General features: G+C 42.5%; 1 protein-coding gene across 2 annotated transcripts in view; it reads right to left on the bottom strand.

The window, feature by feature from the left end:
- Positions 1 to 24,093, bottom strand: part of slc23a1 (solute carrier family 23 member 1) — a 72,618-nt gene that overhangs the window by 36,832 nt on the left and 11,693 nt on the right. For both annotated transcript variants that reach the window (XM_078172760.1, XM_078172761.1), the window contains 2 exons: positions 18,691 to 18,872; positions 4,067 to 4,187 (listed from right to left, as the gene is read on the bottom strand). In XM_078172760.1, coding sequence (XP_078028886.1) covers positions 4,067 to 4,187; positions 18,691 to 18,872 — 303 coding nt within the window. The remainder of the gene's footprint in view (positions 1 to 4,066; positions 4,188 to 18,690; positions 18,873 to 24,093) is intronic.

Below are 24,093 nucleotides of genomic sequence, written 5' to 3'. Positions count from 1 at the left end.
ACTAACACTTCACCTGACAATTTAAACTGACACTTCACCTGACACTTTAACTAACACTTCACCTGACAATTTAAACTGACACTTCACCTGACAATTTAACTGACACTTCACCTGACACTTTAACTGACACCTCACCTGACAATTTAACTGACACTTCACCTGACACTTTATCTGACACCTCACCTAACAATTTAACTGACACTTCACCTGACACTTTAAATGACACTTCACCTGACACTTTAAATGACACCTCACCTAACAATTTAACTGACACTTCACCTGACACTTTAACTAACACTTCACCTAACAGTTTAACTGACACTTCACCTGACACTTTAACTAACACTTCACCTGACAATTTAACTGACACCTCACCTAACAATTTAATTAACACTTCACCTGACACTTTAACTGACACTTCACCTGACACTTTAACTGACACCTCACTTAACAATTTAACTGACACTTCACCTGACACTTTAACTGACACCTCACCTTACACTTTAACTAACACTTCACCTGACACTTTAACTGACACCTCACCTAACAATTTAACTGACACCTCACCTGACACTTTAACTAACACTTCACCTGACAATTTAAACTGACACTTCACCTGACACTTTAACTAACACTTCACCTGACACTTTAACTGACACCTCACCTAACAATTTAACTGACACTTCACCTTACACTTTAACTAACACTTCACCTGACACTTTAACTGACACCTCACCTAACAATTTAACTGACACCTCACCTTACACTTTAACTAACACTTCACCTGACACTTTAACTGACACCTCACCTAACAATTTAACTGACACCTCACCTGACACTTTAACTAACACTTCACCTGACACTTTAACTAACACTTCACCTAACAGTTTAACTGACACTTCACCTGACACTTTAACTGACACCTCACCTAACAATTTAACTGACACTTCACCTGACACTTTAACTAACACTTCACCTAACAGTTTAACTGACACTTCACCTGACACTTTAACTAACACTTCACCTGACAATTTAACTGACACCTCACCTAACAATTTAATTAACACTTCACCTGACACTTTAACTGACACTTCACCTGACAATTTAACTGACACTTCACCTGACACTTTAACTGACACCTCACCTTACACTTTAACTAACACTTCACCTGACACTTTAACTGACACCTCACCTAACAATTTAATTAATACTTCACCTGACACTTTAACTGACACTTCACCTGACACTTTAACTGACACCTCACCTGACAATTTAACTGACACTTCACCTGACACTTTAACTGACACCTCACTTAACAATTTAACTGACACTTCACCTGACACTTTAACTGACACCTCACCTTACACTTTAACTAACACTTCACCTGACACTTTAACTGACACCTCACCTAACAATTTAATTAATACTTCACCTGACACTTTAACTGACACTTCACCTGACACTTTAACTGACACTTCACCTGACAATTTAACTGACACTTCACCTGACACTTTAACTGACACCTCACCTTACACTTTAACTAACACTTCACCTGACACTTTAACTGACACCTCACCTAACAATTTAATTAATACTTCACCTGACACTTTAACTGACACTTTAACTGACACCTCACCTGACAATTTAAACTGACACTTCACCTGACACTTCACCTGACACTTTAACTGACACTTCACCTGACACTTTAACTAACACTTCACCTGACAATTTAAACTGACACTTCACCTGACACTTTAACTGACACCTCACCTAACAATTTAACTGACACTTCACCTGACACTTTAAATGACACTTCACCTGACAATTTAAACTGACACTTCACCTGACACTTTAACTAACACTTCACCTGACAATTTAAACTGACACTTCACCTGACACTTTAACTGACACCTCACCTAACAATTTAACTGACACTTCACCTGACACTTTAAATGACACTTCACCTGACACTTTAACTGACACCTCACCTAACAATTTAACTGACACTTCACCTGACACTTTAACTAACACTTCACCTAACAGTTTAACTGACACTTCACCTGACACTTTAACTAACACTTCACCTGACAATTTAACTGACACCTCACCTAACAATTTAATTAACACTTCACCTGACACTTTAACTGACACTTCACCTGACACTTTAACTGACACCTCACTTAACAATTTAACTGACACTTCACCTGACACTTTAACTGACACCTCACCTTACACTTTAACTAACACCTCACCTGACACTTTAACTGACACCTCGCCTAACAATTTAATTAACACTTCACCTGACACTTTAACTGACACCTCACTTAACAATTTAACTGACACTTCACCTGACACTTTATCTGACACCTCACCTAACAATTTAATTAACACTTCACCCGACACTTTAACTGACACTTCACCTGACACTTTAACTGACACCTCACTTAACAATTTAACTAACACTTCACCTGACACTTTAACTGACACCTCACCTAACAATTTAACTCACACTTCACCTGACACTTTATCTGACACCTCACCTAACAATTTAACTCACACTTCACCTGACACTTTAACTGACACTTCACCTGACACTTTATCTGACACCTCACCTAACAATTTAATTAACACTTCACCTGACACTTTAACTGACACTTCACCTGACACTTTAACTGACACCTCACTTAACAATTTAATTAACACTTCACCCGACACTTTAACTGACACTTCACCTGACACTTTAACTGACACCTCACTTAACAATTTAACTGACACTTCACCTGACACTTTATCTGACACCTCACCTAACAATTTAACTCACACTTCACCTGACACTTTAACTGACACCTCACTTAACAATTTAACTGACACTTCACCTGACACTTTATCTGACACCTCACCTAACAATTTAACTCACACTTCACCTGACACTTTATCTGACACCTCACCTAACAATTTAACTCACACTTCACCTGACACTTTAACTGACACTTCACCTGACACTTTATCTGACACCTCACCTAACAATTTAATTAACACTTCACCTGACACTTTAACTGACACTTCACCTGACACTTTAACTGACACCTCACTTAACAATTTAACTGACACTTCACCTGACACTTTATCTGACACCTCACCTAACAATTTAATTAACACTTCACCCGACACTTTAACTGACACTTCACCTGACACTTTAACTGACACCTCACTTAACAATTTAACTGACACTTCACCTGACACTTTATCTGACACCTCACCTAACAATTTAACTCACACTTCACCTGACACTTTAACTGACACCTCACTTAACAATTTAACTCACACTTCACCTGACACTTTAACTGACACTTCACCTGACACTTTATCTGACACCTCACCTAACAATTTAATTAACACTTCACCTGACACTTTAACTGACACTTCACCTGACACTTTAACTAACACCTCACCTAACAATTTAACTCACACTTCACCTGACACTTTATCTGACACCTCACCTAACAATTTAACTCACACTTCACCTGACACTTTATCTGACACCTCACCTAACAATTTAACTCACACTTCACCTGACACTTTAACTGACACTTCACCTGACACTTTATCTGACACCTCACCTAACAATTTAATTAACACTTCACCTGACACTTTAACTGACACTTCACCTGACACTTTAACTAACACCTCACCTAACAATTTAACTCACACTTCACCTGACACTTTAACTGACACCTCAACTGACAATTTAACTGACACTTCACCTGATAATTTAACTGACACCTCAACTGACACCTCAACTGACAATTTAACTGACACTTCACCTGACACATCACCTAATAGGTCACCTAATAGGTCACCTGACACGTCACCTAATAGGTCACCTGACTGGTCACCTGACACATCACCTAATAGATCACCTGACACATCACCTGACAGGTCACCTGACACATCACCTGACTGGTCACCTGACACATCACCTGACATGTCACCTGACACATCACCTGACAGGTCACCTGACACATCATCTATTTGTATTTGTGTTTTCCTTTATTAGTTTATTTACAGGAAACATTTTGAAGATCTGGACTTTGGTGGAGGTCAGGCCTTTCTCCCTGCTGTAAACAGGAACAGGAAGTGATGTCGCTCTCAGGTACTGAGCAAACAGCACGATGAGCAAAATACACCTGCAGACAGACACAGAGACAGAGACAGACATGTGACAAGATGACATGCTGAGAAAGAGCTCCTGATTTAATATTGAGCTTTTGGATTGTCAAAAGAGATACAAACATCAAGAACAAGTGGAATACCTTCATAAAAAAGACAGTTATATTTTTCTATCAATTTTTTTTTTCTTGACTTGGAAACCTCAATGTAGGTTTATTTTTCCAACTGACAAATGTTGCTAGCTAGCTAACCAACTGCCAACTGCCAGCTCTGTTAGCCTCAGCTTCCCACAGAGAACCAGGTGGGAAAATAACACTAACCTCATAGCAAGAAAGGCGCAGAAGCCTACTTCCTTATTACTTGCTAGCTAAGAAACTGCTTTTTTGTGTGTGTGTGTGTATGTTGTTGCTAGCTAACGAAAAAAATCGTTTTTGCTAGCTAGCTAGCTAGAATCGCTACAACCTTGGCAATTGTTTGGTTGCTATAGCAACATGGCCACTGAAACTACAACAGCGGCAGTAAGGGACACGTTGCTTCTCCAGTTTTTGAGTACTCTGAGGAGATAAAATCAGAAAATGGAAGAATACAGTTCAAACATAGAATCCAAAGAGAATATCCAGAGACTTTATATGCTGACCGCTTTAATAACACTGGTGTTGTTACCAATCTGCTGTTTTACACTGAGCATATCACTTAGGCTGACCAAACGTCCTCTTTTGCCCGGACATGTCCACTTTTCACGTCCCGTCCAGGGCGTCCGGGGGGTTTTTATAAACTGATGATAATGTCCGGTTTTCCGTGTGTTTGTGTGTGTGTGTTAGAGTGCGGCACGGGCCGCATATTTCTGTCCGAACCAGAACCGAGTCCGACATTATTTAATGACCAAAGCACTGAGTTTGTGTCACGCAGTTGTTACGGTTACAGGCTATTTAACAGGCCGGGTGTGCTCAGCTGCAAAGAGGGAGACCTCCGTGTTTGAAACGGGAGCGGGAGGCGGGAGGTCCGATGCTTCTAGCGAGGTGAGAGGTAGAAACAAACAGCCAATGTGTGTCTGTGTGTGTTGTGTTCAGGTCTTGTCACGTAAATAACAGTGCCCAAGCAATAAACAGGACAGACAATAGGATTTTATTTATTTTTACACTACATTTTCACTGAAAGCTGACCGAATCTGACCCGAGCCCGAATACAAGCTACATTTTTGACCAAACCCGGCCTGACCCGTCGGGTACCGTCGGGCTCGGCTCGCCACACTCTAGTGTGTGTATGTGTCCCTATTGGGCCGATCTGAATTTCTGTCTTTGAGAGATATTATTTTGTAATATAACTGAATTTTCTATCCATACATATACATTTTTAATATATTAAAATGACAAGGCATCTTTGAGTAAACTGCGAGTATCATTTAAGTAGGCTATGTTGTGGCCGGCCGAATGTCTTCTTTTTTGGAAATCAAAATATCGTCACCCTATATCACTGCATGGCATACAGCCATATCACAGCACTACAGCTTCTGCGTCAAGAGAGGAATCTGCGAGGGGAGACAAATTCAGATCTTTGAGGATGAAGATAAGTGCCAAGAGAGAAGGATATTGACCATCAACTTTTACCAAAATGGTACAATCATGGTGCAAGGCAATGAACCCTCGGTTCCTTTGTACAGAGCTTTCCTACTCTGAAGAAAATAGCAGCATCTAAAAAGAACACAGGAAGCACTCCGAGCTCTCCCATCACCACACGCACCACAACAGCAGACAGCCAGGTCCACAGCACTGCTCAAAGCTCCCCCATGCCTGACCATAACAACGAGCACCCAGACCAACACACCATCAGCCTCCTGAGAGACAGACTGGCTCTGCTAGAGGTGGAGCTGACCGAGCTGAGAGAACAGCTACTCCCCACCAGCGCCACACCACACCCTAACCTCCAGGAACAACTCAGCCAATATAAGCACCAGATGGAGACTACTACACAAGAGCTGAGGGAACAGATCTCCAACCTGCAGAAGGACAAACAGGCCCTCGTCACAAAGCTGTGGGAAACAAGAGACACCATGAGAAAAGAAATAGCACAGATGAGAGATGAGATGACAAGGGAATTATCAGCCATCATGGTGGAGCTACAGCACAGAACACAGACTGTAGAGACACCTACATGTATAGAAGAGCCACAACCTCTCACGCCCCCAGCCCTCCAATCACTGAGCCCCCACCACCCAGTGAGGATGCAGCACAGGAAAGACAAGATCCACATTGGCACCACCAACCTGCGTGAGGAGCAGGAAAAGGTTGGTAGTCTGGTCACCAACATAGCAGAGGAAGGAGCCGCATCCTTTCCAAACTCACGTATCACCATCTCTACCCTGCTACCCCACAGAGACTTTCACCCCAAGACCATCCACAGGGTGAACACTGACATCACCAGAGGCAGTGCCTCGTTCCCTAATGTGTACATTGCACATCATCCAACCATAACTCCTGAGCACCTGTTTGACCACTCCCACTTAAAAAAGCAGGCAGTGGGCATATTTACCAAAACACTGAAGGATGTGGCACTGGGCTGTCAAAGCCTCCATCTCACACCAACCAGACGACGAGTCAGAGAACCTACCAGGGACCATCATTACGCACCAGACCCCGTCAGGAGCCAAAGACCTCCCAGACCTCCACCCAGACCCAGCGTACCCCACAGACCCCCACTACCACCACCTCCAGCAGCAAAGTCAGACAGGCCCTGACTCAGGCTACTAACCCACACCAAACCAGAGAGTCTACCAGAACCAAGAGCCTGGTCCCCGGCCCCTGTCCAACTCCGTCCCACAGTTACAGCAGACAGAGTCACACCAAGCCCCACACAGCTACGCAGAGGCCCTCCAAGGACGAGTGGACCGAGAAGGGATAAATGAGATTAAGCAACTCCTTCATTATATCTGCACAAAACTGAACTAGTGTTGTAATGACACACACATGCACATGCACATGCACACACACACACACACACACACACACAATCTCTGAAAAGGTAAAGAATACCTATTAACATTTTATATCTTTGAAGGAATACTTTTAACTAGATATTGTTCCAACATGTTACATTTTATACAGTTAAGTGTTTGTGGCTCTCTTGACAGTCCAATTGTTTTCAATTGTTTTCTAGTCTACCTGTCACCTGTCTTGTACAATGAAATCCCTTTCAATATGCATGTGGAATATACAGGACTTAAAATCTTCAACCTTCGGGCTGAAGAGTTTGGCGCCAGACTTTAAAACAAACCTTACAGATATTGATATCGTCATTCTACAGGACACATGGTGTAAAGCCACTATTACCCACTGTCCTAGCAATTATAGAGAAATTATAGTACCATCTCAGAAATACAGCAACACTAATAGAAGTAGGAAATCCGGAGGATTAATCATTTGGTATGAATCTGATCTACATATTCAAATTGATCCCCTAAAAATGGGCAAATATTACATATGGTTATAACTAAAGAAAGAGCTCTTATTAACAGATAGGGAATTATTTGTTTACGCAATATATATCCCTCCCTCCGAATCACCCTACTTCTCAGAAGACACCTTCCTCACCCTAGAGACAGAGATAAGTCATTTCCAGGCCCAGGGAAATGTGCTCATCTGCAGGGACACAAGTCCACACACAGGAACACTTACTGACCTCACAGATCCACAAGAGGACAAATACATCACAAATGGAAATATCTCTAACACTTTCACTCTGCCCCACAGGAACAATAGTGAGGTCATCAACAAGAGCAAAAGAAAGCTGGTGCAGCCAGGGGTGTCACTAGACTTAAGACTGTATTGGGGCACTGCAGATCAATACTGGGACACGTGCCCCAGTAAAATCTGTCTGGCGACGCCGATGGGTGCAGCTCTGCCAGAGCCTCAGTCTGTACTTTGTCAACGGTAGGGTACGGGGGGACAGCCTGGGAAGATTCACCTACTGCTCACCTCTTGGCCATAGTACTGTACACTATATGATCACAGACCTTGAACCTTCCTCTCTCAGCTCATTCACTGTTAAACTGCTAATCCCTCTGTCTGATCACAGCCAAATTACCCTGTTTATTAAAAGATCAGACATTAAAATGGTACACACACAAGCCAATAAGCTGTACAACATCAGAAATTCATACAGATAGGACCAAAACAGTACAGAACAATACCAGAGAGCAATTAATGCCCCAAAAATCCAAACACTTTTAGATAACTTTTTGGACTGTAGTAACTCTTGTAATAAAGAAAACCTCAACCTAGCAGTGAACAATATTTACAATATATTCAGACAAACAGCAAAAGAAGCACAATTTAAATTGACCAAAAACAAACCAAAAACGATAACAAATAAAAACTGGGAGAGGGGTCACGTGATCCGGAGCAAGATGGACGCCTGAGACTTTGCTCCGCTCCAGGCTTTAAATATACTCTTAACTTTCTCCACATAACTTTGAATTTACCAGTCAAATTTTATCACTGGGATGCATAGGCACAAGCGCGACAAAGACTTTCCTATTTTTTCGGCGGCTGGCCCCCACACTACGAAGAAAAAAGCGTCCGACCAGGCGGCTTCAGATCCGGCTAACGAGGCTAACAACCCAGGGCTAACTAGCTCAGTAACGATGGAGCAGATTTTAGCCGAGGTGTAGTCCGTGGCTTCCTGCGTGAACGATATGGATAACACAGTTAGCGCCCACCTGGACGTTATTGATGGGGCCCTGAATGAGATTAAAACGTCTATCACCGCAGTCGAGAGCTCTGTCGCTATCCTCTCTAATCGTGTGGCCAACCTGGAGAGGCGTATGGAGGAGGCCGAGGGCTGAGTATCCGCTACCAAGGATGGCCAGGATGCTCACGACACCCGCTTAACAGCCATTGAGAAAACGATGGGGCAACTACGACTGAAAGTCGATGACTTAGAAAACCGTGGCCGCCGCAAAAACCTTAAGATTGTTAATCTTCCAGAGAAGGCGGAGGGCAACACTCCTCTTGCAGATTTTCTCCAAGCGACACTGCCGGCCTTGGTCGGCCTGGCCGCTGACTTCCCGCCGCTGGAGATTGAACGCGCTCACCAAGCCCTGGCTGCTGTCCCGGCTCCGAATAAGCCCCCGAGAAGTGTCCTGGTATGGTTCCTGTGATACTCTCAAAGAGAGGCTGTACTCAGAGCAGCCTTGAAGAAGCGACACATCCTCCATGACAGCTCTCAGCTATGGTTTTATCCTGATTTATCTGCGGAGGTCCTGCAAAGACGCTGGGAGTTTGACACCGTGGGAAAAGCCTTTGCTACCCTCAGCATGTACCGCGGGTTTGCCTACCCAGCCCGCCTCCGATGCCTCCGTCATTTTGACACCCCCAGGGCTGCAGCTGTATTCTTGGAAACCCTTAAATGAGATAACATTTTCCCGTTTATCTGCTATTATGGAGAAAGTTGGACGTAATCCATGCTGAACCCCCAGTGAGCATTATCTGCTGTCCCCGGCCACTACAGAGACTTGGTGAAAGAGTGAGCAGCTGAGCTGAGTCCATTTGTAGTTTTTCCCTTGGTAACAAGGTGTTTTTAGTTATTTTGTCACTATATATTTCATCTTTTTTGTGTCTTAGCTGTTACTGTGATCTAAGCACTAGTTAGTACTCGTCTTATGTTTATTACACTCAGTGACTGTATAAAGGGTGCTTTTATCCTGTCGTTTGGGGACAGGATAGGGGAGGGCAGGCGCTGCAATTTGAATTATCTCTATATTTACTTTTATTTGTACCATTTTACCTTTTTGATTATACTGTATGAGTGGAGCTCATGTTTTCTTTTTTATGTTATTCTTTCTTTTCTTTTCTCTCATGCCTGGGTCACTTAAGCTCATTACCTGGAACGTCCAAGGGATTGGTCACGTTATTAAAAGGAAAAAGATTTTAACACATCTAAAAAACAAAAATATGACATAGCACTGCTGAAGGAGACTAAATTGTCTGATGCAGAGCACCTGAAACTCAAGAGAAACTGGGTGGGCAAAGTTTATTTCTCCTCCCATTCACAGAACAAGAGAGGCACTGCCATCCTTATAAATAAGAACCTTCCTTTCATTTTAGAATACGAAGAAAAGGATTCAGAAGGGAGATTTATTTTGATTACAGGTTCAATCCTTGGACAGCACGTAATTATTCTCAATGTTTATGCCCCGAATAATGACTCGCCTCAGTTCATGTCACGAATGATTTTAATGTTTAATCAACACTGTAAAGGCTTGGGCTTTTTAGCTGGTGATTTTAATTGCATAATGAATGCTTCTCTGGATAAATCCTCCTCCGCAAATATATCTAACCTAAGAGCATCTACTGTCCTCAATAATTTATGCACAGACACGGGACTGATAGACGTATGGCGATACCTCAACCCCAAAGTGAGAGACTATACATTCTATTCGCATCCTCACAATTCCTACTCTAGACTCGATTATTTTTTTATTCCCAAACAATTTTTGCAGTCAGTCCTTGCTTGTCACATAGATTCTATTGTTTTATCAGACCACGCCTCAGTGAATTTGCTTATCAACCCAACATTTAATATTCCTAGATCTCCAACTTGGAGATTTAATTCTTCATTTTTGAATAACGACCCCTTTTGCATTTTTGTCCGGGACAATTTATCGCAATTCTGGCATGAGAATAAAAACTCCCCAGTGTCCCCTGCTATGATCTGGGATGCAGCTAAGGCCACTCTACGCGGGCACCTTATCTCCTACACTTCTCACCAAAAAAAAGTGTTAGAGGACAACAGGAAAAATCTTGAAAAGGAAGTTAATAGGTTGGAACAAATACATAAACAATCACCTACGGCCATAAACTTAAAAGCATTAGTGTCTGCTAGGACTGCACTTAATATGGACCATACTCGTCACATTCAGAAATTACTACTTTTCACCAAGCAGAAGTATTATGAATATGGCAACAAATCTAGCCGCTGATCATTAATAACACATTCAGAGACTTCTACAAATCCCTCTACAGAAATCTGAGACCGACATAGATTCTTATTTAAATAATTTATCTCTACTCATCATTGCGGAGGAGGATCGATCCAGATTAGATGCTACATTCGCAACAGAGGAAGTCTGGGCCGCAATTCAATCCATGCCAAACGGGAAATGTCTGGGGCCAGACGGATTTCCATTAGAATTTTTTAAGAAATTTTGGCCAGAGATTCACCCAATATTTATGCCCGTTATTAATAATATTTTGAAAGGTGATACTCCTCCCTCTTGGAGATATGCCTCTATTAGTTTGCTCTTAAAAAAAGACAAAAACCCCTTGGACTGTTCATCGTACAGACCTATCAGTCTTCTCAATGTGGATTACAAAAGAGTTGCAAAATTACTGACCCGTAGACTTGAAAAAGTGCTTCCGAAAATCATAAATCCAGACCAGGTAGGATTCGTGAAATCGAGGTATGGTACAGATAATGTCCGTTGTGCACTTAATATTTTTCACTATCTTAATACTTATAAAGACCCAGCAATGATAATCTCCCTTGACGCCGAAAAGGCCTTTGACCGAGTAGAATGGTCTTTTTTATTTCCTGTATTAGAAAAATTCGGTCTAGGCTCCAATTTTATTAATGCAATTAAAATCCTTTATTCTGACCCAATAGCCACTGTCAACACTAACGGCTTGCTGTCCGAGGGTTTCCCAGTGTGCAGAGGTTGTAGGCAGGGGTGCCCTCTGTCACCTTTATTGTTTACGTTGTTCATCGAACCTTTGGCTGAGACTATCAGAACTCATCCCGATATAAACGGCATCACAGTGGGTGAAGGGAACCATGTCATTTCCCTATTTGCCATCGATGTTCTTTTGTACTTAAAGAATCCTGATAAATCAATTCCAGCAGTCGTTGACTCTATAAATACGTTTAGCATGTTATCAGGTTATAAAATTAATCTAGGGAAATCGGTCACCACACCCTTTAACATCCTCCAGAATATGACCATACAATCACCTTTCCAGCTGTCGAAGAGGGGTTTCAGATATCTAGGTGTTTTTATTACTCCTGATTTAAATAATTTATTTGAGACCAATTATTCCCCCTTAATTCAAAAAATTAAGGCAGATCTGAAAAAATGGTCCTCTTTACCGACCTCTTTCCGTGGGAGAATCAACACTATAAAAATGAATATTCTTCCCCGCTTAAGCTGTTTATTTCAAAATCTTCCATGCTATTTGACCCCAGTATTTTTTAAGTCGCTCAACTCTTGCATTTCCCATTATATCTGGAATAATAAATATCAAAGAGTTAGATTTTCTAAACTCACTAAGCCAAAGGAACTGGGAGGCTTATCTTTGCCCAATCTACAATTCTACTATTGTTCAGCCCAACTTAAAATGATGACAAACTGGTTCATGAATAGGAAAGACTCTCTATGGATCGGTCTTGAGACCCTATCATGCCACCCTAGAAGACTACATTCTCTCCCCTTCATCAACAATATAGATCAGATAAATTCCCTTAAAAATAATATGATCATATACAATACGTTACTAGTCAGGAGGGATGTGAAGAAATACCTAAATATTCCACCTTTTATATCAACTCGGTCCCCCTTGGCACTGAATCCTGACTTACCACTTCAGATAAGGAGCATCGGTCTGATGGATTGGGTTGCTAAGGGCTTGCCAGATTTTGCAGCCCTGTTGTTCTCTGATTCTTTGAAACCGTTTGAGCAAATCAGGGCTGAGTCTGACATTCCCTGCAAAGATCTTTTTAAGTACTTCCAAATTTGCCATTTTATACAGTCTTTATTAAAGAAAAACATGATCCGTATGGAATTGTCAGAACTGGAAAACACGGTGGTCTCAGCCAAATCACCCGAAGGACTGATCTCTGAAATTTATACTGTTTTGTAATATTCTGACTCTTCAGCCTATGACCCCTTGAAGTCGTTGTGGGAGCAAGATCTGGAGGTGATATTTAGTCCCGCAGACTGGTCTAAGATCTGTAATGGGATTTTTCCAAAATGTACTTCAATCTCTATACATGAACAAAATTTCAAACTTTTTCATAGGATCTATTTTACACCTAGTCTTGCCACCAGACAATCAGAGATCTCCGGCTTCTGATAGTCTGGGGACACTCCTTTCTAAAGTGTGTTTAACACACCGGCGAAAACGGCCGGCAACAAAGCAACGCCTCTTGCATTTTTGAAAAGGACACGCCTTCTCGGAAATGTGCGCTCCCCCTTTTCTCGTCCACAAGGAAACAAACACACAGAGAGCTTGAAAATGGATGCCGAGAGATTAAACTCTGTTTTATCAAACGTGTGCTCATCCGTGAAGAAAATATTTTTTCCAGCGGATGTCTTAGTTACAACATTATTGAGCTAACTGGAGTAGTTTCATGTCGTATCCGACAACGGGAGGCTTTTAACAGATGACGTCCTGATGTTAGCTTTGCTGCTGCTGTTAGCTGTTAGCTGTCCCTGTCAGCTGCAGCCACTGCTGCATTCTAGACATTGCGATTTCCCAAAACTGAATAAATACCACACATAGCAACACAAAACTGCTTTGCTAGCTCAATCATGTTGTAACTAAGATACCCGCTGGAAAAGATATTTTTTTCACAGACCATTTAATGAGTTATTACCTATTACAGACACTGCTAACGGCTAACAGGGCTAACAGCTAACGGTTAGCCCAGCTAAACGTGCACACAGAAATAGTAATGTTTGTTCAATCATCGTGTTTATAGACTTTACAAACATCGGATTAGTCCATACAGTGATACATACAGTGATGTGAAAAATGTGATATATAGGATATATATATAGCTAAAAGCTCTGCTGGTTTTCTACCCAGAAGTATTTGTAAACAACAACGCGATTCCCTCTATAGTCCTGCCGGATGGATGAGTCATGGCCTTGTAAAAGATTATGTTTGTTTCTTTTAGTTGGTGAGAATGTGTCGCCGCAAACGCGACAAACATCCACTGAACTTTGACGGCGTTTTCTGCGAGCACGGCTGAGCCATTTTGTACTGCTACACGTGTTTCTAGTCGGACTATGTTTACAAGCACAAGAGTTCAGCGAGCCACCGAAGGACCGCCCTGCAGATTTACTATTGGTTCTGCAACGTAGGGAGTTTTTTAAACTCTGAAATTGTATCCGCCCATCTAAACACAAAATCAGGGAGAAAGTCATCAGTCTTTAGTTAAGCAAAGTGTCTAAAGACTGACTTGTGAGTCTATTTTACACCTATTCGCCTCCAGAGAATGTTCCCAAACATTTCAAACCTGTGTTTTAAATGTAAAAAGCATAAAGGTACACTTATTCATTTATTTTGGTCATGTGACCGCATCAAGCCATTCTGGAATAGGATCCATTCAGTGATTCAGGAGGTTACTGGTAAACATTTCTCATTGACTGCTCCATTTTGTTTGTTAAGTCATATTCTGGACAATCTTTTTGACACAGATACTGAACCTCTGCTAATTATCCTTCTATTCTTGGCCAAGAAGTGTATTCTGCTACAATGGTCAACCCCCCAGGTCCCCATGACTGACATGTGGATATCACAAATATCAGCCCTTCTCCCCCTGGAAAAATTGACTCATGACCTCAATCACAAATCGGACAAATTCTGGAGAATTTGGAAGCCCATGCACTCCTTTTTACAGAGACTTTAAATGGCTCATCTCTAGAAAGCGATGTCTGGCCACTATATGTATTTGTACCCTTGCTTGTTTACTTGCTCCCTGTCATACTAATGTAAATTTGGTATAAACATTTTCGCTTTCTTCTCTTTTATTTTGATTGTTTCTCTGCAGCGCCTGTTGTTGTTAGTTTGGGGTGGGAACTTTCTGTTCTGTATGTCTTTTGGTTAATGTTTGTTGACTATTTGTGTGTTAAATTGAAAATTCAATAAAAATAAAATAAAAAAAAACAAATAAAAACTGGTTTGATACAGATTGTAAAATGATTAGAAAAAACCTTAGAATGCTATCAAACCAAAACCACAGAGACCCCCACAATGCTGATCTACGCATTCTTTACTGTGAGACCCTAAAACTCTACAAACATACACTCAGACTCAAAAAACAACAATATAACAAACAGCAACTGACAATAATTGAAGAGACAATCAACACAAACAACTTCTGGCAACATTGGAAAAACCTAAACAAACCTCAACTGTATCACACTGTTCACATTAATGCAAACACAGAACAATGTCAAATTCACGAGAAGATAACTAAATTAGAACTAGCTATAAAAAATAATCAGAATCCATTAGACTCACCAATGACTGAGCAGGAACTCCTAAAGAAACTGCAGACCCTCAGATCTAAAAAAGCTTGTGGGCCTGATGGCATCCTGAATGCTAAAAACATGGACAAAAAATTCCAACTGGCCATATTCAAACTATTCAATTTGGTTCTGAGTGTAGGTTTTTTTTCCTGAGATCTGAAATCTCGGATTTATAACCCCAATCTATAAAAACGGAGACAATTTGACCCTAATAATTATCGAGGCATCTGTGTGAACAGTAATCTGGAGAAGGTTTTCTGTAATATTATGAACACCAGACTTCCTTACCAAGGACAATGTCTTGAGCAAAAGCCAAATTGGATTCATACGAAAACAACGCACAACCAATCATATTTACACCCTACATACCCTAATTGATAAACATATAAACCAAAATAAAACCAAAATGTATGCCAGTTTTATTGACTTCCAAAAAGCTTTTGATTCTATTTGGCATGTTGGATTATTCTACAAAATCCTTGAGAGTGGTATAGGGGGTAAAACATATGATATTGTTAAATCAATGTATTCTGGCAATATGTGCAGCATAAAAATTGGTAAAATGAGGACAGAATACTTTACCCAAGGACGAGGCGTCCGTTAGGGTTGCAATCTCAGCCCTGGACTCTTCAATATCTATATAAATGAATTAGCAACTACCCTAGAAAAGTCCTTTGTACCTGGTGTAAGGATCCACAATCAGGAGGTGAAATGCCTACTCTTTGCAGATGACCTGGTTCTGCTGTCCCCGACAGCACAGGGTCTACAACAGAGCCTGGATCTGCTAGAGCATTACTGTCAGACCTGGGCCCTGACAGTAAACCCCAAAAAGACCAAAATAGTGATATTCCAAAAAAGATCCAGATCTCAGGACATTCTACTAAGTTCTCAATTGGTACACAACAGGTAGAATACTCCTCCGAGAACCGTCACCTTATCGTGGTGGAGGAGTTTGAGTGCCCTAATGACCCTAGGAGCTATGCTGTCGGGGGCATTTTGCCCCTGGTAGGGTTTCCCATGGCAGATTGGTTCTGGGCGAAGGGTCAGACGAAGAACGGTTCAAAAGACCCTTCATGATGGATACAAACAAGGACACGTGTACCCGGCCCGGAGGGTTACCGGGGCCCCGCCCTGGAGCCAGGCCTGGGGTTGGGGCCCGTGGGCGAGCGCCTGGTGGTCGGGCCTTCGCCCATGGGGTCCGGCCGGGCCCTGCCCAGCCCGACGGTTCTCAGACCCAACCAAACTACAAAACAGTTAAAACAAGACTACATCACCTATTGGCAAACACAAACAAAAACACAGAGCAAGATGCAGTGCTATGTGGCTCTAAATCGACACTGCACCACAACAGATTATTTGAGCATGGTGACTGATCAGCCACTAAAAGGAACCCTGACAAAGTACAGACTGAGTGAACACAGCCTTGCTAAAGAAACAGGGAGGCACAGGAAAACCTGGAGGCTGTGCTGTCACTGCAGCCTTAGTGACCCTGAGACAGAGTTACACTCCCTCACCAAATGTGAAAAATATAAACATATTAGAGAAACATATTTCCCAAAATTTGAATCCATAACAAAAGGTTTTTTTAAACTATCAGATGAGGACAAACTGCCTAACCTACTAGGGGAAGAATCAAAGAGTAGGAAATTAGCAGCAGTCTATGTTTCTGCCTGCCATAGACTGAGAGACAGAGAGTGACACACGTCAGCTGACACACATGTTTGTTGTTTTCTTCTTTGTTATTACTGTTAAATTGACAACAGACTACTTGTTTTAACTGTAGTCTATTACTTTACTACAGTTTTAATGACATTTTTTTAGATGACTCAAACTGATTGATTGATTGATTGTAATTAATTACTTATTGACTAAGATTGATTGATTGTGACTGTGATTGTGATTGAGTCAATCATAGTTACAGTATCACCAGCAGTATAGATAATAATTAATTTATTGTAAATATTGTTTTCCTTTATTGTTATTATTATTATTTTGAATTCCAAACATTTGCTTTGGCAATATGTACAGTGTTACATCATGCCAATAAAGCCATTTGAATTGAATTAAATTGAACTGAATTGATAGAGAGAGAGAGACAGAGAGAGAGAGAAATACAGACACAGACACAGACACACAGAGAGAGAGAGAGAGACAGACACACAGAGACAGACACAGACAGAGACACAGACAGACACAGACACAGAGAGAGAGAGACACACACAGACACAGACACAGACACAGAGAGAGAGAGAGACACACAGACACAGACACAGACACAGAGAGAGAGAGAGACAGACAGACACACAGAGACAGACACAGACACAGAGAGAGAGAGAGACACACAGACATAGACAGAGAGAGAGAGAGAGAGAGAGAGAGACAGACACAGCGAGAGAGAGAGAGACACAGACACAGAGAGAGAGACAGAGAGAGACACAGACATAGACACAGAGAGAGAGAGAGACAGACACACAGAGACAGACACACAGAGACAGACACACAGAGACAGACACAGACACAGACAGAGACAGAGAGAGACACACAGACACAGACACAGAGAGAGAGAGAGAGACAGACACAGACAGAGACAGACACAGACACAGACACAGAGAGAGAGAGAGAGACAGACAGACACAGACAGACACAGACACAGAGAGAGAGAGAGAGACAGAGAGAGACACAGACACAGAGAGAGAGAGAGAGACAGACAGACAGAGACAGACACAGACAGAGACAGACACAGACACAGACACAGAGAGAGAGAGAGAGAGAGAGACACAGACAGAGAGACAGAGACAGACAGATTCAGAGATGGAGACAGAGACAGTTGTCTGTTAGACACATTTTAATAATTCATATTCAGTTCATTAGAAAACTAGAGACAGGTTCAAAGATCTACAGGAGGACACAGACAGGAGGACACCGACAGGAGGACACAGACAGGGGTACACAAACAGGAGAACACAGACAGGAGGACAGACAGGAGGACACAGACAGGAGGACACCGACAGGAGGACACAGACAGGGGTACACAAACAGGAGAACACAGACAGGAGGACAGACAGGAGGACACCAACAGGAGGACACCAACAGGAGGACACAGACAGGGGTACACAAACAGGAGAACACAGACAGGAGGACAGACAGGAGGACAGACAAGAGGACAGACAGGAGGACAGACAGGTAGACACAGACAGGACAGACAGGTGTCTCACAGTGCGGAAAGGCCCCAGTGGGACCCGGCTCTGTCCCCAGCTGTGGTGAAGACAGACAGTCCAATCAGTGAGACAGTGGGAGTGATGGTGAGGGGGCCGATGTAGTCCAGCAGCAGACCTGGTAACCCACAGAGACCGATGACCAGCTCCACCACACTGGACACCATGATGGCGCCCTGGATCTAAACAATCAAACAAACAGTCAGCCTCCAGGGGGGTATTCCATCAGCGTAGCTAAGAATATCCAGACTAAGGTGTCATCTTGAAGTTTGTCTAAACACCACCTCCCAATCTAACTCCAACCCGTTCCATCAAGTGAAATCAGCTGGCTCCAACTGATGCTAATTCAAGCCTCACCTGTTAAGCCTCAGCTCACACTAGTCGAGTGCCGAACATGTTGCAGAGTGTCAAAAAGCAAAGGAAAGGAGCGAACACAGGCTTTTTCTGTGGCGGAGCAAACGCTCCTTATGGAAGTGTATGAGGACTATAAGGACATGATTAGGAACAAAGACAATACTGCAGATTAATAAAGCAAGGCAGGTGGCATGACGGAATATTGCTGACAGGCTAAATGTGTAAGTGACAAAGAAAATTCAGCATGTCAGCATAATATCATGTTCTATAAATCCTGCATCAAAGGGACAAAATATATGTAGATAAGAACACCTATTAAATCTAACAGTTCAGACCTGGTCCACACCTGGTGTCTCTGTGGAGCATTATCTGTCCCTCAGTGACGTCTGCTAGGTGGACAGGTGTTCCCTGGGGTCAGGTGAGTTCAGATGGTCCTCACAGTGCTGTCTCTGGGTGTTTCTCAAAGTCAAGGACGATACGTCATCGACCCGCTGAAGGACTGTTCCAATGTCAAGGATCCTTCTGAATTTCATGAAGGACTGAGTCTTTCTTTCAGAGAAATCTGAAGGATGCATGTGTGGATCCTCCGCGGGTATAAAATCCCCACAATGCTTTGCACACGATTTGCAGGAAGTGAGGGTGGGGCCTCTTCAATGAAACCTGCGGCAGCAGAGCTCGGCAGGATTTAGATTAATATGTCATTTAGGATTAATGTCTCCACCTGAGTTTATCAGACAGAAACCTCATTATTTACACGTTCCAATGTGTCCACTGCCACATGATAAGGTTTATTAAATAACATGATTTAGATGGAGTGTCTCCAGTTTACATTTTGGTATGATAGACTTTGGGTCCCCCCTGAAATTGAAAATAGTCAAAATTGAGGCTTCTCCAAAAGGCACAGTGTCTGCCTTATCACATGAATCTCAGGAAATAATGATCAGAATGTAATGAAACTTGGACTGAATGTTCACAGACAGTTGCTGCACACGATGCAGCAAAAATTTCATCAGTACCTTGCTCCTTTTAAAAAATATATACACCTAAACACACATGAATTACAGGCGGACATGGAATAAGGAATAAAAAATCCAGAAGGCATGTATATATGTGTTTGCCATTATTAATGTAAATAAGCCAATTACCCCAAAATTGCATTTATATGTGCCAAAGAATGTTATCTTATCATAAAAGTAGGTTATTAGATTATTCACCTCACCATGTGATGTCACCAGCCCCTGACAGGTAACTAGTGCAGCCAGAACTTCAGCCAGACAAATAGAATGGGGCCCTATTAGTCCAGGGGCTAAAGGGATCGTTTTCACAACTTGGTAGGCCCCTATCACCCACAGGGACCAAACAATTCTGGCATTTTTATCACTCTACAGGTCTCTAGTTTATATTTTGGTATGATAGCCCTGCCTATCTAGTAATTTAATTACAGTTATCACTCTGTAAACAAACTTACACCCGTGTAGGCAAAATACTACATTTGAATAGGGAACACTATTTAAGATGCTAATCTCTATAAAATGTCATTTGTAAGTACCAAATAATGTCATGTTTTCATAATAGTGGGTTATTAGACTATTCACTTCACCCTCTGATGCCACCAGCACTTAACAGGTATAGTGAAGCCAGCACACAACAGACCTATTAGCATTACACAGAATCCTTACATATTTATATTTATGTATTATGCTGAAGTGAGGTGAATAGTCATACATGATGCACGATTTTTTAGCATAGGTTTTGAGTCTCAGTAGGGTATTACAGTGATAGGGTCACGTGGCCCAATCCAAACACTATAATATTAAAAATATATGGGAATAGCATTCATGCAGTAATAGAAAGTTATTATTTCAATACTTTAGTGTCATATATATCAATAAACTTGTTTTATCATGTCAAACTGGTATCATGTCTGATTTGTTTTTCACATGTCAGAATGTTAGAAAGTGGCTCATGCACAGAATGTTTATAGATTTTGACAGTTTGACAAGTTTTCAGTTGGTTACAGTTGGTTCACTTGGTTATAGCTGCTTAAAAACTGCAGCAGCAACGTCACAACAATTCAACATCATTTCCAGATTGAAATGTAAGTAGCTACAATATATTTTCTCTTCTGCTCATGAAGTGATTGGAAATAGAACCCTATTATGCCTATTGCTGTACCTGTAACAGTAGCTAAAATTGGGGGGGTCACATTTTTGTTTTTGTGGTGTTTAACTGTGCTGTCACTAGTATGTACTGTATGTATGTAATTGTCTGTATGTAGAGATGCCCTCTCCCGGAACTGCAACCAAGTCTACCTTCGGGTATTAATAAAGTTACCTTGAACCTTGAACCTTGAAATGATGTTACTAGGCGTTGGACTCTTGGTGACAGATTGACACATTTCTTTTTACCAGTCAGCATTGTCTTCAGGAATAGGCGCTCACAAGGCTAACTGATCAGGATTAAAAAGTGAGATAAGATAAAAGACCACTAAAATGCCATTTTAAAAACCTGTTATGAGCATGGTTCAAGGGCCATGTATGATAAATAAATAAGTAAATAAATCAATAAGTTCAAGTCAGGTCCAATTTCCAATAAATAGAAATAAATAAGGAAGACCTTAAAAGTGCACTAAGACCTGTTTAAAATTGAGACAGCAGCAGGAACAAAGCTGTTCCTATGACGTGTGGTCTTAAACCGTGGGACTTTGAATCTCCGTCCAGATGGCAGAGGCTGGAACTCACATGAAAGGGGATGGAAATCATCACTTGAAATGGAGCTGGCTATCCACTGTAACTGTCTGGTGTACAGTGATTCCAGGCACAGCTGTGGCTCCCCGATCAACCGACCTGACCATTTTATGAGGTTCAGTGAGTTCCTTTCTTTCAGGGACAGGTTTCCGAACCATGAAACAAGACAAAAAGATAAAACCGACTCAATAAAAGCATGATAAAAAAGTGTCATTAGGGTTTTATCAATGTGGAAATGGGACAGCTTCCTCAAACAAAACAAATACTGATGTCCCTTCCTGCTCATAGCTTTACAATTTTCTTTAAAATTCAGTTTGGTCACCCCCCCTCGTGGCCCAGTTGTTGAAAAATGCATGCTAAAGTGCCCTCCTGGGAGCCGAAACGCTCGCTAAAGTGCCCTCTTGGGAGCCGAAACGCTCGCTAAAGTGTCCTCCTGGGAGCCAAAACACACTAAACTGCCCTCTTGGCTGGTTAAAACATGATAAACTGCCCTCTTGGGTGGGAAAAACGCTCGCTACAGTGCCCTCCTGGGAGCCAAAACACACTAAACTGCCCTCTTGGCTGGTTAAAACATGATAAACTGCCATCTTGGGTGGGAAAAACGCTCGCTAAAGTGCCCTCCTGGGAGCCAAAACACACGCTAAAGTGCCCACTTGGGAGCCGAAACGCTCGCTAAAGTGCCCTCTTGGCTGGTTAAAACATGATAAACTGCCCTCTTGGGTGGGAAAAACGCTCGCTAAAGTGCCCTCCTGGGAGCCAAAACACACGCTAAAGTGCCCACTTGGGAGCCGAAACGCTCGCTAAAGTGCCCTCTTGGCTGGTTAAAACATGATAAACTGCCCTCTTGGGTGGGAAAAACGCTCGCTACAGTGCCCTCCTGGGAGCCAAAACACACTAAACTGCCCTCTTGGCTGGTTAAAACATGATAAACTGCCCTCTTGGCTGGTTAAAACATGATAAACTGCCATCTTGGGTGGGAAAAACGCTTGCTAAAGTGCCCTCCTGGGAGCCAAAACACACGCTAAAGTGCCCACTTGGGAGCCGAAACGCTCGCTAAAGTGCCCTCCTGGGAGCCAAAACACACTAAACTGCCCTCTTGGCTGGTTAAAACATGATAAACTGCCCTCTTGGCTGGTTAAAACATAATAAACTGCCCTCTTGGGTGGGAAAAACGCTCGCTAAAGTGCCCTCCTGGGAGCCAAAACACACGCTAAAGTGCCCACTTGGGAGCCGAAACGCTCGCTAAAGTGCCCTCTTGGCTGGTTAAAACATGATAAACTGCCCTCTTGGGTGGGAAAAACGCTCGCTAAAGTGCCCTCCTGGGAGCCAAAACACACGCTAAAGTGCCCACTTGGGAGCCGAAACGCTCGCTAAAGTGCCCTCTTGGCTGGTTAAAACATGATAAACTGCCCTCTTGGGTGGGAAAAACGCTCGCTACAGTGCCCTCCTGGGAGCCAAAACACACTAAACTGCCCTCTTGGCTGGTTAAAACATGATAAACTGCCCTCTTGGCTGGTTAAAACATGATAAACTGCCATCTTGGGTGGGAAAAACGCTTGCTAAAGTGCCCTCCTGGGAGCCAAAACACACGCTAAAGTGCCCACTTGGGAGCCGAAACGCTCGCTAAAGTGCCCTCCTGGGAGCCAAAACACACTAAACTGCCCTCTTGGCTGGTTAAAACATGATAAACTGCCCTCTTGGCTGGTTAAAACTTGATAAACTGCCCTCTTGGGTGGGAAAAACGCTCGCTAAAGTGCCCTCTTGGGAGCCAAAACGTTCGCTAAAGTGCCCTCTTAGGTGGTTAAAACTTGATAAACTGCCCTCTTGGGTGGGAAAAACGCTCGCTACAGTGCCCTCCTGGGAGCCAAAACACACTAAACTGCCCTCTTGGCTGATTGAAACATGACAAACTGCCCTCTTGGGTGGGAAAAACGCTCGCTAAAGTGCCCTCTTGGGAGCCAAAACGCTCGCTAAAGTGCCCTCTTAGGTGGTTAAAACTTGATAAACTGCCCTCTTGGGTGGGAAAAACACTCGCTACAGTGCCCTCCTGGGAGCCAAAACACACTAAACTGCCCTCTTGGCTGGTTAAAACATGACAAACTGCCCTCTTGGGTGGGAAAAACGCTCGCTAAAGTGCCCTCTTGGGAGCCAAAACGCAACTGCTCTCTTGGGTGGAAAAACACACTAAAGGCCAGGAGACTATTAGGACCAAGAAATACTATGAAACATTACTGTTGCAATGACTTTTATGTTGGGCCCTTTTTCGATCTATATCGAGCCAGAACTATATCTCACAGAACGA

Source organism: Epinephelus lanceolatus, chromosome 11 (assembly GCF_041903045.1).
Source record: "Epinephelus lanceolatus isolate andai-2023 chromosome 11, ASM4190304v1, whole genome shotgun sequence".
NCBI classification, from domain to species: Eukaryota; Metazoa; Chordata; class Actinopteri; order Perciformes; family Serranidae; genus Epinephelus; species Epinephelus lanceolatus.
This window is presented reverse-complemented; position numbering and strand designations above follow the sequence as displayed.